General features: G+C 41.9%; 1 protein-coding gene across 1 annotated transcript in view; it reads left to right on the forward strand.

Annotated features, from left to right (window-relative positions):
- The window catches only part of LOC122798686 (zinc finger protein 271-like), a 237,175-nt gene extending 218,723 nt beyond the window's left edge, over window positions 1–18,452 (forward strand). The window contains exon 4 of the mRNA XM_044067779.1: window positions 15,714–18,452. Coding sequence (XP_043923714.1) covers window positions 15,714–17,872 — 2,159 coding nt within the window. The 3' untranslated portion in view covers window positions 17,873–18,452. The remainder of the gene's footprint in view (window positions 1–15,713) is intronic.
- The last annotated feature ends 381 nt before the right edge of the window (window positions 18,453–18,833 follow it).

Genomic DNA, 18,833 nt, shown 5'->3' on the forward strand with positions numbered 1-18,833 from the left:
AGCTAGTAAGGCTTATAGGGTGATGGTTCCAGGATCAGTTGTGGCTCCACCTTTGTGGAGCAGAATAACTGTTGCTGTGCTCCACTCTGTGGGCACGTAGCCTGTGGAGAGATTGAGTTTAAACAGTGTGTTTTGGTGAGGGGTTAGTTCATTTTTGAGCTCGTGTAGGATGCAGCCTGGGACACCATCCAGTCCCATTGATGCTGTGTTTTTGGCTTTGGAGAGGGCTGTTTTAACCTGAGTGTCTGTGATTTCAGGGACACTACATTCTTCTGGTTTAGTTATGGACCCTTTTGGGGGTGAGAGGGGGGTGAAGTTTGCACTGAACCTGTCTGCCAGTATGTTGGCTATATTGGTCGGTTCAGTGTATTTTGTGCCATTCTGCACCAACTCCGAGCAGATCTGAGAACTGCCACTTAGATTCTTGACATAGCTAAAGAATGTCTTGTGGATGTTCTTCATGTTTCACTGTTGCAGTCATTACATTTGGGTAATCTGCTGGCAGGTTGCCCTCAGTCGGCCTGAATAATCAAGTCTTGGGTCCTACGTCAGTTGCTGTCTCCTCTTCCATGATGTCAGGTCGTCGGGGGTATAAAACAGGCAGCCAACGCCACTTTCTTTAGTCTTTCTTGCCGCTCTGTGCCCGAAACAGAAGCAGTTCACAAGTGCCGGTCGGCCGACTCTTGAAATTTTCGTTTTCGAGTTTCAGAACCAAAGTCTTCAACTAAAAGCTAAGTACCCCATTGGGGAAACTTTTTCTTGCTCCATACAGATGTCGGTAAAAGTTAATAATTGCATTACTTGTGGGAAGCAAATACCTCATAAGGATTTCCATTTGTACAGTATTCCTTGCCTAGGCCCAGATCATAACGTGCCTTGCTGTTGATTTTGTGCTAGATTCAACCAGCGCACTGTTAAGCGTTGGTATATCTTTGCTTCAGAATATTTTGGAAACGGATTTAACTACCCTGAAATGTCGTCTGATAGTAATCAGACTACCGGAGTTCACAAAAAACTTAAATAAAAGGACAGAGACAGACTGTTGAGGTCCAAAACTGATGACGAAGCTTCTCCTAAGCCAGTCGCCGGTTCGCCAGTACTCAGTGCGACGCTTTCGCAGCCCCTGATACCCGCTACTCTAGAGTCGCAGGCCTCTACCAAGACCCAAGTGAAGTCCGGCATGCCACGAGATTCTCAAAGTATTGTACCCGCGGATGTGTCTCCCTCAGATGGGTCTGGAGCCGCTGAGCAGGCACCGGCTTCTGAGGGTGTTTGCAGGCCTCAGAATTTCTATATAAAATCGATGCCAGCTTCAAAAACGAAGACAAAAGCAACTCCTAAGGCCAATAAACTGATGCATGAGCCACGTGCTCAGGCCTCTCTGCCCAAGAAACAGATGATCAAAATGGCTGAAGACTTGATTACCTTCATCTGGGGTTCCCAACCCCCCCCCCCACGATAAGAGACCTAGGCAAGACACTGATTATCAACCTTCACATCAGGTTTCTATTTCTTCTGATTCCTCTTCTGATCAGGATTTTTCTATACCACCCTATGAGGATTCAGATGCAGAGGAATCCATTCCATCTGCATCTCCTCCTTTAGATTACTCTTTTGGTGAAACCTTGCATACTTTGAGGGAACATTTTCATTGGGAAGAGTCAAGATTTCTCAGAATCAAAAAAGAGGCTTAGGAATTTCCTTCTTCTCCCTCAGCATAGGCCTTTGGCCATACCTCCTGTTTTAGACATTGTTGATGTGTTTTAGGAATCAAGCATGGCTCCAGATTCCCTACCACCGGCTCCTAGCAAGCCAGACAGATTATAGGGTTCCTGGCTCCCACAAATTTTTATTAAAAAATCCTGCTGCTGATCCTGAAACTGTCTCACAGGGTCCCAAAGGTGTAAAGGCCTCAACAGCTAAGAATCCTACCCCCTTTGATAGAGATTCCAGGGCGCTGGATAGATGGGGAAAGAAGGTTTATATGTCTGCAACTTTGACAGTTAGGGCCTTAACCTGCCAGTTTCATATGCTTAAATATCAACAGCATGTTATGAGATTATTGAAACAGAAAATGATGTTCATTTCTGAATGTGTGGAAAATAAAGAATTACAGGAATTATTGCATGCAGCAGAAAAGGCTGGAAAGCATACTTTGCAATGTGGTTTTGATTCCTTGGAGGCCTCCTGCAGGGCCACAGTTACTGGATCTGTGATTAGAAGGCATGCCTGGCTCAGAGCAAAATCTGCCTGATCATGTTAAAGCTAAATTGTTGGATGCACCTTTACAGCATGATACTCTGTTTGGTAATAAGGCAGAAGAGGTTTTAAAGAAAATGGAAGGCAAAGCTAAGTCTATGCAAACTATAAAAGACTTCTTACAAGTGCAGCCACCAAGATTCAGTAGACACTGGCCTACACAAAATTGGTCCTTTCCTGTGTCCGACAGAGCCTCACGGGGCAAATCCAGGCACTCAAAAGGCTCTAGATACCAATCACAGGGTTTCTACAGGTCAAAACAGTGAGGTGCCTCTACCTCCAACTCTGGAGGAAACAAAGCATAACCCTACAGTAAGCAGTCTCACTGACTTCCCTCTGCCATCACCAAGCACTTATCTTTTGGCAGCCCCCTTAGGACAAGTGAGTATTAAACATAGTATCCCAGGGATACAGGGATACAGATTTCAGTTCCACACCTTGCCAATTCCAAACAGTTGGCCAGATCTGCCACAAAATCAATGGGCAGAGGCACAGAAACAAGTGATGTCCCTTATGCATATGGGGGCTATTCAGCCAGTAGAAAAAGGACAAGGGTTTTACTCAACACTGTTCTTGGTACCCAGAAAAGACGATGCCTGGTGCCCAATACTGGATTTATCGATTTTTGAACACATTCTTGGACATCCCAAAATTCAAAATGCTGACTTTGCAACAATTTCTGCCCATGCTGGGCAAGAATGCTTGACTAGTGACTTTAGACTTAAAAGACGCATACCTGCATATCCTAGTAAGGGAATCGTGCAGAAGATACCTCCGCTTCAAGTCTGGTTTTATGCATTACCATTTCTCTGCACTGCCCTTTGGCTTATCTACTGCGCCCAGGGTCTTTATAAAGTGCCTGGCACCAGTAATTGTATTTTGCAGAAAGAAGCATTCAAATCTGTCCGTACTTGGACGAGTGTCTCCTTCAAGCAGAAAACAAGGACATTCTTCTTCATTATCTGGCGTTTTGTAAAAAAGCTTCTAACATGCCTAGGATACACAATAAATGAAAAGAAATCACAACTGGTACCCTCTCAATAGATTACATTCCTGGGTGCAAGCTTGAATACAACTGCCCAGATGGCTTACCTTACACCAGACAAACAAAGGCAACTGACAACATACTTCAAACATATGGCAACAAAAACCCAGTTATCTGCAAGACAAATTCTGCAGGCGTTGGGGTTCATGGCATCCTGCATTCTACTAATTCCATATGCAAGACTGCATATGAGGAAACTACAATGGTACCTAAAAGGTTTATGGAGTCAACTTTGTCACAGTTTGGAAACAATGATTCCTCTCATTCCCTGCCTAAAACAGGAGTTTCTTTGGTGGCAGAGACATGTCACCAGAACATGGGACGGTCTTTCACTCTACCCCTTGCCAACCATACCCTAAATACAGACGCATCAGACTATGCTGGGGGGGCCCACCTGGCGGGGAGATGCATTCAGGGCATATGGAGCCCAAAACAAATGCATCTGTATATCAACCAGAAAGAGATGTTAGCTGTTCAGAATGCCCTGACAGCCTTCAAGGACTTGTTTCATCCAGGAAAACTACTGATAAAGACTGACAACACCACGGTTATGTGGTACATAAACAAGCAGGGTGGCACACATTCGTACCCCCTTTGCAGACCAGCAATTTCATTGTGGGACACGGCCTTGACTTGCCAAGTACATCTTCAAGCTCAATTCCTGCCAGGAAAACAATATACTCTGGCAGACGACCTAAGCAGAAATCTTATGGACCCTCACGAGTGGACAGTGGAACCACAAGTCTTCAACATGATAACAGAGAAATGGGGCAGCCCGGACATAGATCTATTTGCATCTCCCCATAACTATCAACTGGAAAAATTTTGCACAAGGACTTATCACAGACGAGCATGGAAGGTGGATGCCCTATCCTTCAGTTGGAAAAACCTTTCAGTCTACGCCTTTCCTCCTCTGCCCCTTCTTCCCAAGGTCTTACTAAAGGTCAGACAGGAAAAAACAAAAATTATCCTGATTGCCCCGGACTGGCCTCACCAGCAGTGATGCCCATTTCTAAGGAATATGTCTCAACTCCCTCCTTGGTACTTGCCACAAATACCTCATCTACTGTCCCAGCAGAACAATCAAATTCTGCACAATCTGCTCCAAACTCTGAACCTGGTAGCATGGCTGATCATGTAATTATTCAAACAACACCTCTCAGTAAATCTGTGATGGATGTCATTTTGGAAGCCAGAAGGCCTAGTACTAGAAAATCTTATGCTGATAAATGGAAGAGATTATGTGCTTGGAACCAAGCACAAGGAACTGACACAGCGCAGCCAAATGTTCCTCAGATTTTACAATACTTGACTGAGATGCTTGACAAGGGCCTATCTTTTTCATTTATAAAAATCCTTGCCTCTGCCATCTCGGCTCATTACAACACAGAGCCTCCCATCTTTTCCTCATCCTCTGCTAAAACTGTATCTCAGAGGGGCCAAAAATTTAAGGCCTCCAGAAGATCACCAACTCCTGCATGGGACCTCAGTTTTGTGCTGGAAAAGCTCACTCTGCCTCCATTTGAACCAGCAGCTACTTCAGATATAAAGTTTTTATCTTGGAAAACGGCTTTCCTTCCGGCAATCACTTCAGCAAGAAGGGTTTCAGAACTGCAGGCCCTCCTAGTTGTGGAGCCTTTTATTATATTTTACCCAGACAGGGTGTCCCTCAGGACCAATCCTTCCTTTATGCCCAAGGTGATATCCAGTGTGGCTCTTAACCAAACCATTCACCTGCCAACTTTTTACCCAAATTCGCAGAAAAAGGGGGAGCAGATTCTGCATTCCTTGGACGTACACAGACAACTAAGATTCTACTTAAACAGGACCAAATCTCTAAGATAGTCTGAGCAGCTACTGGTGGCATTTGCTGCAGGATCAGAGGGAAAGGCTATTTCAAAGCAGACTATTTCAAAGTGGATAAGCCACTGCATTAGTTTCTGCTATTTGCATCATGGTAAACTGGTGCCCAAGGGAATCAGGTCACATTCCACCAGGGCTGCATCTACCTCAGCAGCTTTCCTCAGAGGGGTACCAACCAAAGACATTCTAGAAGCTGCTACTTGGAGCTCTGTTCATACTTTTACAAAGCATTATAATTTGCCTCTCTTCTCTAAGTCCAGGGCAGGCTTTGCCACTGCAGTTCTGCAGGGCCTTATAGCTGCTCCTAATGATATTTAGTTCCAGCCTCCCATCCATAGAAGAACATAGTACAGTTCGAGTGTATTCACTGTTGCAGTCTGGGTTACCCACCCGCCATCCCCCTTTATTCTTGAGCTTCTCTTTCCTTCACTATATTCTACAGCCTTTGTGGTGTATTTGATTTTAGATGAAGGCAAAGTTTGTTGTTACAATTGCATGTATGTATGTATATATATATATATATATATATATATATATATATATGTGTGTGTAAATATATATATATATATATATATATATATATATCTATATATATATATATATATATATATATATATATATATATATATATATAAAATATATCTGGGGCAAGAAAAGCTAAAGAAAATGGCGTTGGCTGCCTGTTTTATACCCCTGATGACCTGACGTCGTGGAAGAGGAGACAGCAACTGATGCAGTACCCAAGACTTTGTTATTCAGGCTGACTGAGGGCAACCTGCCAGCATATTACCCAAATGTAATGACTGCAACAGTGAATATACTCCAACATCTACATTTATGGTAAGTGTACACAACTGTACTTTATCTTTGGAGTCCATGGCAATTTTTCTTTCGAAGCTAGCCTTGGATGATTTTATGAGGGAACGTAGTTTCTTGCTGATACTGATCAGGGATGTCTTCCCTTCTTGGGATTTTACTCATTTCTGTACTAGTTTCCTCCTCCTATTGTATAGCTTGTTTATGGCAGGGGTTCACCAGACTGGTTTCCTTTTCTTGGAGGAGTGAGTTTTGGTTTTGTTTGGGATAGCACAATCCATGCATTCTTGTAGGTGCCCGAAGAGTGCATTAGTAAAGGATTTTGCAGCTTGGACAGAGTGTTATCCTTTAGCAAGGGGGCTTTGAAACTTCCCTCCTCGGTCTTAAGTAACATGAAGTTTGCTTTTGAAAACTTTTTCACGGTGGTTTCTTTGACCGGGGGTGGTGGCGGAATGTGGATATCCAGAGTGTTTAGTTTATGGCCAGATCTAAACAGCGAGGGGTTGACCTCCGGTGTGGAACACCGGTCTCCCATGTTGGTGATGACCAGGTCCAGTATGTTGTCACCTCTGGTGGGGGTGTTGACCAGTTGATCCAGGGCATTTGAGTTTATAAATTCTAGGAAATTTTGGGCAAGGGAGTTCGTACTTGAGTAGTTCTCCAAGTTAATGTTTGGGTAATTGAAATCACCCAATATCAGGGTGTTTGGTAGAACCTTTGGTAGGACCTTTATACACACGTGTGTGTGTGTGTGTGTGTGTGTGTGTGTGTGTGTGTGTGTGTGTGTGTGTGTGTGTGTGTGTGTGTATATGATATAGATATATATAGATATATATATATATATATATATATATATATATATATATATATATGTATACACACACACACACACACACATGTATAATATATGTATGTATATTTGCAAAAAAGAAATCCATGTAGTGAGGTGCAATAATTTTCTTTGGACTTTGGGTCATTTAAACGAGAAAATATGTCATACTTGTCAAATGATATAGATATATCTTCTTTTGGCTGCACCCGTTGGGGGTCGCCACAGCAGATCAACTGTTTCCATTTCTTCCTGTCCTCTGCATCATGCTCTGTCACACCAACCACCTGCATGTTTTCTCTCGCCACATCCATAAACCTCATCTTAGGCCTCCCTCTTTTCCTGTTACCTGGCAGCTTCATCCTTAGCATCTTTTTCCCAATATACTCTGCATCCCTGCTCAGCACATGTCCAAACCAACGTAATCTTGTCTCTCTGGCTTTGTCTCCAAACCTTCCAACCTGGGCTGATCCTCTAATATACTTATTCTAATCCTGTCCATCCTCGTCACACCCAGTGCAAATCTTAATAGCTTCAACTCTGCCACGTCAAGCTCTGACTCCTGCCTTTTTGTCAGTGCCACTGTCTCTAACCCATATATATAGCTATATAGATGTATATAAAAAAACAGCCATAACCAGGCTAAAAAAACTCTCAAAAGCTGACTACAACCTTCTAAGGGAGGGTATCAGTACCTTCACGCCACAGCCCCCCTCAGAGGATGCAGACAGCTATGCTAGACAGTACTCCAATGCAGCATACAAGCACCTGTAAAACTGCATGGACTCAGCCATACACAACAGAACTAAAATCTGCTCCTCAAGGAAACAAGCCGATATGATGGACACCCTCTATCAACAGGCTTTGCAACAAAAGGAAGAAATTGTTGTCAAGGGTAAAAAGGCACAAATTCCCAATTGGAAAAACTCCCTCCTTAGCCTCAACAAGCAAATTAGATCACTAGTGAAAACCTTCAAAGCCAATTATGAATTGAAATTAGCCTCTGAAATGAAGGACAACCAGAAAGCCTTCTTCAGTTACATCAGGAACCTCCATGGCAAAGCCCAGGTTTGTTCCGAATTAGTTCTTAATGATTTCACTTAAATTGATCCTGTTGACTTAGCTAACTTGCTGGCAGATAGGTTCAGTGCAAACTTCTCCACCCTGTCCCCCCAAGGCCCATTTGACATCCTCAATACTTGTCCCACACCTTACATCTCCATAGATCAAGTGTTAAAGGCCGTATCCAAGGCAAAGAACACAGCTTCCATGGGACCTGATAGGTATCCCAGGCTGTATTCTGCACCATTTCCAGCAAGAACTAGCCTCACCATTGAGTACCCTATTCAACCATTGCCTAAGTACAGGCTTCATTCCAGCAGAGTGGACAACTGCCATTGTCATCCCCTTGCTCAAAGGTGGTACCACTACTTACCCTGGAACTATCGTCCTATTAGCTTCTAATCTGTAAGGCCATGGAGTGTATTATTATGGACCTCATAAACGAGGACAATAAACAAGGACATAAGCAATCTCCAAGCACTTGACCCCACCCAGATCGGATTAGTCAAGGGCAGATCTTGCCTGTTGAACCTAGTTGACTTGTCACCAAGGCCCTGGGTGAGGGAAAGTCAGTATAAACAGCTTACCTTGACTTGGCCAAAGCCTTTGACACACTACCCCACTCAGGCATCATCGAAAAACTAACACATCTTGGCATAAATCCCTATCTCATCAGGTGGGTGGCCAACTGGCTCACCGATAGGACCCACAAGGTAAAAATGGGTACCTCCACCTCTGACAGCAGACCTGTCACTAGTGGTGTTCCCCAGGGATCTGTCCTAGGACCCCTACTCTTTGGTATTTACTTCTCAGAGGTTCAGGAAAAGACAAAAGGCTTGTGGCTGACCGGGTTTGCAGCCGACTGTAAGCTGGGTGCTGTCAATGACTCCTCCAAGTGATGTTAACATACTACAAGAGGGTCTCACAGCAACAAAGGACTGGTGCCAAAATCATGGCCTTAAGTTAAATGCAAAAAATGTATCATCATACCATTCGGGAAAAGCAGTCCCTACTGATTACCACATCAATGGCAACCACTTAAGCACACAACCTGTGGTGAGAGGTATGGGTACACAGGTTGGTAGCAATCTCCCATTTGACCATCATGTAGCGGCAGTGGTCAGAAAAGCTTTTTACTTGGTTCATCTCATAATTAAAGGAATTATATCCAGAAAAAAGAAGGTTAATAGCTCTCTGTACTCCTTCCTCATTAGGCCAATAATTGAGTACAGCACTCCATTTGGTATGTATCTCTCCAAACATCTGCACCAATTGGCAAGGCCACAGAGAAGTACGGCACAACGCAAATCCATAGCCTCCAGCACCTGTCCTATATGGAGAGTCTCAAATCACTATCACTCTCCTCTGTATTGTACAGATTGTTTAGAGGCAGACTGTGTGTTGTCTACAAGGTAATATTGCATCTGTCAACCGGCCATAATATTGTAAACCTCCTTTGTCACTATTTTCTCATAAATTTCTATGGTAGGATAACTAGGGGGAACATATGTACTCTTTGTACTAAGGTAAGCCTTAAAAAGGTAAGGTAAACCACACCATTAAATGTGGTTCATGTAATCAATGTAGATACATTACAGACAAAAAAGAAGTGGTGATACAAAATGTATTTAAACCTAGAGTCAAATTTGTCAAAGGTAACTGTAATACCAAAATGGTGGTTGATATAGCTATGTGTGATGAATGTACAAGTTATTACATGGGGAAGACTGAGAGATGTCTTAAAAAACGTATATACGAGCATATGTATAATATCAGGAAGAAGGACCCCACTAGTGCTTTATACAAGCACATAGAAATGAATGGATACACACACGATTTTAAATTCGCTATAATTGACACCGTAAAAAAGGACCCTCTGGGAGGAGATTACAAGTCCCTTTTATGTTATAGGGAAACATGGTGGCAGTTACTTTTGGATGCCACATCACCACCAGGACTTAATGATTTTATATTGAGTAAGCCCATTTTGGAAATGTATTAATACCACCCCTAGTTGTATTCACACATATATAAATGGAGAGACTGACCGTTCTCGCATATGGTGGATATTTATAGCTAAACATGAAATAGCTGAACATGTTAGCACTTGGTAAACAGTTAAATTTATATGTTTTATTTTAAACATATTGTCATTTATGGTTGATTAATTCAATTTATCATAAGGGTTATTGCATAACCATGTAGATATGCAATTAGATATATGCATCAAGCGCAGGGTTAACTTGCATTTAATATACATTTTTCATATAATTTTTTATATGGCATTAGTTAGCATAATGACATATTTTATTAATTCACAGTTGGGCGTACTTACTATACAATTCATATTTAAATTTTTATTAAAGGAGATGTAGAAATAGGCATATATTATGGCCGGTTGACAGATGCAATATATGTCAATATCGCTTTAACATTCAGGAACTGGAATTTTTTTAATTGAGTGGTTTTTGGCACCAAAAATGTTTTAAAAGGCATTTTAGTTTCAACAATGGTGTTCTGAAGAAGCCCATTATTCATGGGTGAAAGCGCTTAACCGTTAGATTTAATGGCATTTGGTTTCTGTATCGCCTTGAATAAACGATTTTTATTTTTACAATTTTGGCGTTGTGGAGAGATTATTTTTTGCACTGTGGAGTTGGATATCATTGGATTACACAACTTGTGGAGGCGACTGTACAGTTATTGGTGACTCTGTGGCTGCATGTTTAGTAGTTACAATTTTGCGGTCTCCCAGAGACTGCCCCATCTCTGGAATAGACCTCCCATACATGTCAAAGTACGTTGCTGACCCTCTTCAAGCGCAACCTTGATGAGTGGATGGGAAACCACATATTTGTCCCAGGGTTTCCACCTGTATCGCTCATTGACAGGGGTGATTGTTGCTGACTGAGGTTTCTTTTTTGGAGTAAACTCTTGGCTAGGTTTGTAAGGGCCCCATGGCCATTAGCCTAGTAACCTCCTATGATCCTATGAACAGTGCATACCAAGATTATATATCTCTTGATTGAAGAGAGATGTGAGTTTCCTCAAAGCTGATTACAGGTCTGCAGTCATAGGACTGCATACATATTTGCTGACCTCATCATATTCCAACATATTGAAAGTTCTAAAACATAAAAAGAGAAGTCCAATATGCTGTCTTTGCGTAGTTTAGCAGAAATATTTCACATGTGAATGGGAGTGGAAATCAAACCAGAAATAGACCCAAATCAGACAGGCAGCTTAACAAAATAAAGAAAGAATATAAAGATAACACAAGCACTCGGGTCACTCCAAGGCAAGTACAAATATGACTCAGTCATTGTCCATGCTGGTGTGAATGACCTGAGACGTACCTCCCTGGACTACATGAAAAGAGACATAAAGGAGCTCTCTGAGCATGTAGCCCAGGCCGGTATGACCCTGACCTTGAATAGCATCTTACCACTACCAGGTTATACCTCATACCATTCTTTTCGGCCCCAAAACTTGGACCGAACCACAAAAGGAGGGGGAGTATCGATATTCATCAAAGATACCCACACCTCCAGGTTGGTGGCAAAGCACGAAGCATCAGAGACTATCCATGTGCAACTAACAGTGGGTAAAACTGCCTTCCAGTTTATAGCCTGCTACAGACCACCCTCCCAAACCCAGGAACCCCACTCTGCCTTTCTGAGAACACTGGAAAATATGAAGGTCTCTCCAAACACCATTATATTGGGCGACTTCAACTACCCAAACATAGACTGGGAGCATTACTCTAGCTCCAACACCCTAGCACAAAGGTTCCTAGAATTTATAAACTCAAATGCTATGGAACAACTTGTTACCACTCCCACAAGAGGGGAAAACATACTGGACCTGATCATCACCAACATGGGGACTTTATGCTCCAAACCAGAAGTGTATCCCTCACTGGTAAGATCAGACCATAAACTAATCTCAATGGATATTCACATCCCGACCCCACCCCCTGCCCAGAAAACCACAGTGAAAAACTTCTCTAAAGCAAATTTCACACCCTCAAAACCGAGGTGGAATCCTTCAGAGCCCCCGGGCCTGTGGAAAATATGGCCCAGACCACAGAATCCTTTATAAATGCATTCAATGAACACCTTCAGGAATGCATGGATCATGCGATCCCAAATAAAACCAAGACCCAATACTCCAAAGGCAGACGTCCTGTCTGGTGGACTAGAGCCATAAACGAACTATACAATAGAAGGAGGAAGCTACTAAATGATAGAGCAAAATCCCAAAAGGGGAAGGCATTACTGATCAGTATTAGCAAAAAACTACGGGCAGTCATAAAATTGTCTAAGGCGAGCTTCGAGAGAAAAATTGCACAGGACACTAAGGATAATCACAAGGCTTTCTTTAGTTATGTTAGGAACCTGGGGTGGTAATTCCCAGATATGCTCAGAATTAGTCCAAAATGACAAAAAATACACTGAACCCACAGACATTGCCAACATCCTAGCTGTCAGGTTCAGCGCAAACCCCTCCCCACCAAAAGGGCAAATATCTATCCCAGCAGAGTGCTGCCCCCCTGACATCTCAGATGCTCAGGTAAGAGCCGCCCTCTCCAAAGCAAAAAACACAGCATCAATGGGACCAGATGGTGTCCCGGGCTGCGTCCTACATGAACTCCAAGAAGAGCTAAACCCAAACATAAAACTACTGTTCAATCTCAGCCTTACTACAGGATATGTGCCCAAAGAGTGGCGTACAGCAACAGTGGTCCCTCTCCATAAAGGTGGTGCCTCAACGGATCCTGGAAAGTATTGCCCCATAAGCCTGACTAGCTTGGTCTGCAAAGCTATGGAAAGGATCATCATGGACCTCATAAATAAAGATATTGGGGACCTACAGACACTGGATCCTACCCAGTTCGGCTTTAAGGGCAGATCCTGCCTCTTAAACCTGGTTGATTTCTTTGAAACAGTCACCAAGGCCATTGACGAGGGGAAGGTGGTCCACACAGCCTACCTGGACCTCGCAAAAGCCTTGGATACAATACCCCACTCGGGCATTATAGATAAGCTCACCAGCTTAAATATAAACCCCTATGTCACTAGATGGATTGCAAACTGGCTCAAGGACAGAACCCACATGGTTAGAATTGCTGGAGCCATGTCAAACTCCAAACCAGTTACAAGTGGTGTCCCACAAGGCTCAGTCCTGGGACCTCTCTTGTTCAATATATATTTCTCGGAGGTACAGGCCAACACGGAAGGACTGTGGCTGACCAAGTTCGCAGATGACTGCAAACTGGGCGCCATAATAGACTCTCCAGCCGACACAAGCATCCTCCAAAAGGGCCTCATAGAAACAGACAACTGGTGCCAGAGCCATGGCCTCAAGCTAAATGCCAAAACGTGTATAGTCATCCCCATTGGCAAAAACAAAGTGCCCACAAATTACCACATAGGTAGTAATCCATTAAGTACAGAAGAAGTAATTAGGGACCTGGGGACCCAAGTTGATAGCAATCTCTCATTTGACAACCACGTGGCCAAAGTGGTTAGAAAAACATTTTATATAGCCCACCTAATCATGAAGGGATTCACATCTAGATCAGGGGAGGTCATCGTGCCTCTTTACTCATCCCTCATCAGGCCCATAATTGAGTACAATGCCCCTTTTGGGATGTACCTTACCAGACACCTGCAGCAACTGGAAAGACCCCAAAAGTACCTCACCAAGAGGATCAAAGGGCTCAAACAGATGCCATATGCTGCCCGGTTAAAGAAACTCCAGCTCTACTCAGTGGCATACCGCCTGTTCAGAGGCGATCTGTGCCTGACGTATAAAGCCATGTCCAACCCGGAATTAATGGACATGCTGCACCTCAGAAAATCCAAATCCCATCGAGCTACGCGCTCCAGAGACTTGAACCTCAACATTGAAATAAATAGGACATACTGGAGGGACAGATTCATAACTCAGAGGCTCCCTTCTCTCTGGAATAAAATCCCAGTCCAGGTTAGGCAGAGTCCCTCATTGACTCTCTTCAAGAGGAATCTTGATGAGTGGATGGGAGATCGTAGGTCTACCCCGGGTATCACTTCTGTGTCACTGTTAGACAGAGGCACAGTATACTAACCTCGAAAAAGGGCATAGCAAAATTAATTTAAAATGGGTGGCGAAAGCCAAGCACACTCTGGCTAGGCTTATAAATGCCCTAGGGCAGATAGCCTAGTATGAACCTATAAGAAAAGATCCAGAAGAAAAGGAAGGAAGGTAGGAAAGTCCACAAATGTAGTGGCAAATATAGAAAACTCCTAGAACAATAACTGACCACAGTTTGATATAGATACAGTTAAGGAAAAAAGAAGAGCAAGATCGTCTCCGACACATAAGGGAAAACATTAAACCACAGGAAGAACTGGTACTTTATGAGTAGTGAAGTTGCTGGCTGAAACTGTTTAAAATCAAGAAAAAAAAGCACCATAAACTGTAGACAAGCTCAGGTGAGACTTTAAAGAAGTAAAGCACTTAACTTGCTTAGAAATCAGTACTTTACTGAAAGTAAAAGATGTTAAATAGCTGAGCCCTGTCCCTCTTAAGTGGACTTAAGAGCGCTATTTTTATTTTTCAATAAAGAAGCATCAATTTCTGAACAAGTTATAAGTGTTTGATTACTTTAAACTAAAGTGATGCTAGAAGGTTTCTGCAGTGGTAAGGACCTTGCTGCCTGTGCACTCTAGCTAGGTGTATTATTGTAGCGCACCATGTTTGTGCATGTCAGGCAATGTCATGTTGTGGTGCATCACTTCTACTGCACAGACCTGTTCAGTTCATAGTCCTGTCTGTATATGGTATGACTAGTCTCAATTTATGAACTGCATACATTGTTGTCTCTGAACATTACTTTTTGTAGTATTTAATGTTAATCAGCAATGATTTATGTAGATTAGTAATCTCATATTTGTAGTTGTTGTTTAGGCATATGGACTTGATATTTTACTTTAGATTGTATAGTTGTATTTTTTGCACCTTGAACAATGTTTTCTCTCTAGGTTGTTGAAAACTTTTTCATATAAAGTTAATTGTAGAAACCACAAAGTGGAGTTGAGCATGATTGCATTTTAAATTAGGACAAAGTACATTTTCATTCATCTATCCATTCATTCACTATTCAATCACCGTTTTAGTCCAGATCAGGGTCACTGTGAAATGGTCAAATGAGTGGAGGGCAGAGAAGCTAATCCTGAACAGGGTGCCAGGGTGAAACATCTAGCAAAAAGCCATGTACACAAGGAAGATATGCAGACCCCACTGAGAGGACACCGCAGCCAACAACAGGACTGCAGAAGCTGTGAGCAGCACTAACTGCTGCCTCTCAATTTTTGTTTGCTTAGATTTAGTTATAATGAACTTTATCTGCAGATAGCCCAACCTCATGTAAAAATGAGAAGGAGGGGGTTGATGATCATGTATGTGAAACATGGAGAGCTAACGTTAAATGCCTAAAAGTTGTAGTAGTCGTATTGCATTAAGGGTTGGGGGGGGTAGGTATACAAGCAGTGAAGTACCTTGTAGGTATGAAGCTTATACTATGAAAACATACAAGAATGTAAACTGTAAACAAACAAGTAAGCATTAAAGGCAGTTACTAAAGCAATATTAAGAGGACATGACAACTTTTTGTTGGCAGTGCATTCTTCAGTCATGTTTTTAGCCGTTAATACTTCATTGTTTACCAAAATTAAAAGTGGTAATGGTGCATAGTTAGTTCAGCAAACATTTTATGTTGTAACATTTTTGGATAAGAAAATAAAGCTTCAGGTTAGATTGTTACATTCTGATGAATTCATTTTTTTTTCTTTTAAGTTAACAGGAATGCAGATTTGAGTGAAAATCTGAGTCAGCAATTAATACATGGAAACAATCTTCATTCAGAAAGTGACAAGGCTTTGGAAAATGATGTGTTGCTCTTAAGATATGATGGTGTGCAGAATGACAGCAGGCACCATAATCCTGTGGAATGCGACAAGAAGCTCAATATGAAAACTGAAATAGAAAAGCATCTGGAAAGTCAAGGAGGGGAAAGGTCATGTAAAAATGTTCACTGCAATGAAAAATTCATAGTTCATAGAAACAGTTTAAATGATCGTCTAAATCATAGAGTGAAAAGACAAAATAATACTATGGCAAAACATACAGAACCATTCATCAAAGAAGGTACCATGTGTGACAAGGGATCTACAAATGAAATCGGCTTATACCATATTCATACTAGACAAAAATCTGGTAAGTGTTCCACGTGCGACAAGGGAGTTGTGGATGAAAGAAGTGTGGCAATGCATCATCATGACCCTAGCGAACAGAAGCCCTATAACTGTACCACACGTGGCAGAAATTTTAAACAGAAGTACAGCTTGCAAAACCATCATCCAATTCAAAGTGGACAGAATACATATAAATGTGCAATACGTAATAAGGGTTTCACCTATAAAACAAGTTTACTAATGCATCAGAATAAACTCTCAGTTCAGAAACCCTTTAACTGTACTAGATGTCATACGAGGTTTGCACGGAAGATTAGCTTAAAAAGACATCACTGTGCCCATTCAAGTCAGAAACCCTACAAGTGCAGTGTTTTGGTAGGTCATCAGTTAATCCAAACCAGGCAATGCTCATATAAATGTACTATATGTGACAAGAGTTTTAGATATAAGAGCCAACTGGTAGTTCATCAGAATGTCCACACCAATCTGAAGCCATATAAATGTATTACATGTGATGAGCATTTTAAGCATAAAAGTAGTTTGGCACGTCATCAGCGTGTTCACAGCAATGAGCAACCGTATAAATGTACCATGTGTGACAAGCGTTTTAGATTTAAGAGTATCCTGGTTGAACATCAGAGTGTCCACACCAGTCTGAAGCCATACAGATGTATTACATGTGATGAGGGTTTTAAGAGGAAAAGTAGTTTGATACGTCATCAGCGTATTCACAGCAATCAGCAACCATATAAATGTACCTTGTGTGACAAGAGTTTTAAATACAAGTGTGTCCTGGTAGTACATCAGAGTGTCCACACCAGTCTGAAGCCCTACAAATGTATTACTTGTGATGAGGGTTTTAAGCAGAAAAGTAGTTTGGTACGGCATCAGCTTGTTCACAGCGATCAGCAACCATATAAATGTACCATGCATGACGAGGGTTTTAGAGATGAGAGCCATTTAGCATTGCATCAGACTGGACAGAATCCTTACAAGTGTAGCGTGTGTGGCAAGGGTTTTATACGCAAAAGTTGTTTGCTACGTCATCAAAGTATCCATAGTAATCAGCAACCATACAAGTGTACAATCTGTGACAGGGGATTTTTGTATAAGAGTAGATTGGCATTACATGAACTTTTCCACAATAGACATGAGATTTTCCACAATAAACAGAAGCCCTACAGATGTCCTACATGTGACAAGGGTTTTATAAACGAGAGTAGATTGGCAGTCCATGAAAGTATCCACACAGGACAGAAACCATACAAGTGCACTGTATGTGACAGGGTATTTTTGTATAAGAGTAGCTTGGTATTACATGAGATTATCCACACTAGAAAGAGACTCTACAGCTGTCCTAAATGTGAAAAGAGTTTTGTAGATGAGAAAAGTTTAGAAGAGCATCAAAATGTCCACACTGGGCACAAGCCCTACATTTGTACTCTGTGTGACAAGAGCTTTACACAGAAAAAATATCTGGCAGCCCATGGGATTACCCATACTGGCCAGAAGCCCAATAAATCTACTACGTGTGACAAGAGTTTTATCAATAAACAAAATCTAGTAGTGCATGAGCTTATCCACACCAGCCAGAAACCCTACAAATGTTCTACATGTGAGGAGAGTTTTAGAGCGAAGAGAGATTTAGTAGTACATGAGAGTATCCACAGCGGAAAGAAACTATATAAATGTACTACATGTGACAAGGGCTTTACAAGTAAGAGCAAACTGGCAAGACATCAGAATATCCACACTAGATAGAAACCTTACAGATGCCCTACATGTGACAAGTGTTTTGTTGATGAGAAGAGTTTAGTAGAGCATGAGGACATCCACACTGGGCAAACACCCTACAAGTGTATTACAGGTGATAAGGGTTTTACTCAGAAAAGTAGTTTGGGTCTTCATCAGTGTATTCACAGCAATCAGCAACAATATAAATATACCATCTTTGACAAGAATTTTATAGATGAGAACCATTTAGCATTACATCAGACTGTACACACTGCCCTGAAACTTTACAAGTGTACTTTGTGTGGCAAGGATTTTATATGTAAAAGTTGTTTAGTACGCAGGCAGAAAAAAATGCCATTGTAGAATCCTCAAGACCTGGAAACATTTCTACAATTGGGTTAGGCCAGACTCGAGGAGTCTGGGCCCTCTGTTATAGAAAGGAGGAGTAGTCCACAAAAACAGGCCAAAAAAAGAGCCACAAATAATGATTGAGTGGACTACTGCGAATAAGGAAGAGATTATGTCTTGTTACTGTTGTACATGAAGCCCTGAATTTTCATAGAGAAGATATTTAAAAAGATTGAGAGAAATTAGAGGAAAGAAGAATACTTGCACAAGAAAAACTGTCAAAAGTTTCAAATGTAAATTTGTGTTTATTACTAGAACTTTTTTGTTGTTGTGTCTTTCGGCTTTTCCCAGTTAGAGGTCGCCACAGCAGAGCTCCAGTCCGCTAATGATTGGCAGTAGATTTTTACATGCTGAGTTGCCGGCCCTGACGCACAACCTTCAACGAAGGTATGCCCATTCACACATGCCTCCACACAGAAGACACAGAAGACACTCTAGCTGAGAATCGAACAGGACGTCTTACTGTGAGGCGACAAGAACTGATCCATGAAAAACTTGACATAGATAAATAAACTTTGGGGTACTTGGGGGGGAGAAGAGACAGAGGAAGTGCGAAAATATAAAGAACAAAACCTAGGGA

Source organism: Protopterus annectens, chromosome 3.part1 (genome assembly GCF_019279795.1).
Source record: "Protopterus annectens isolate FY-2018-M chromosome 3.part1, PAN1.0, whole genome shotgun sequence".
NCBI classification, from domain to species: Eukaryota; Metazoa; Chordata; order Ceratodontiformes; family Protopteridae; genus Protopterus; species Protopterus annectens.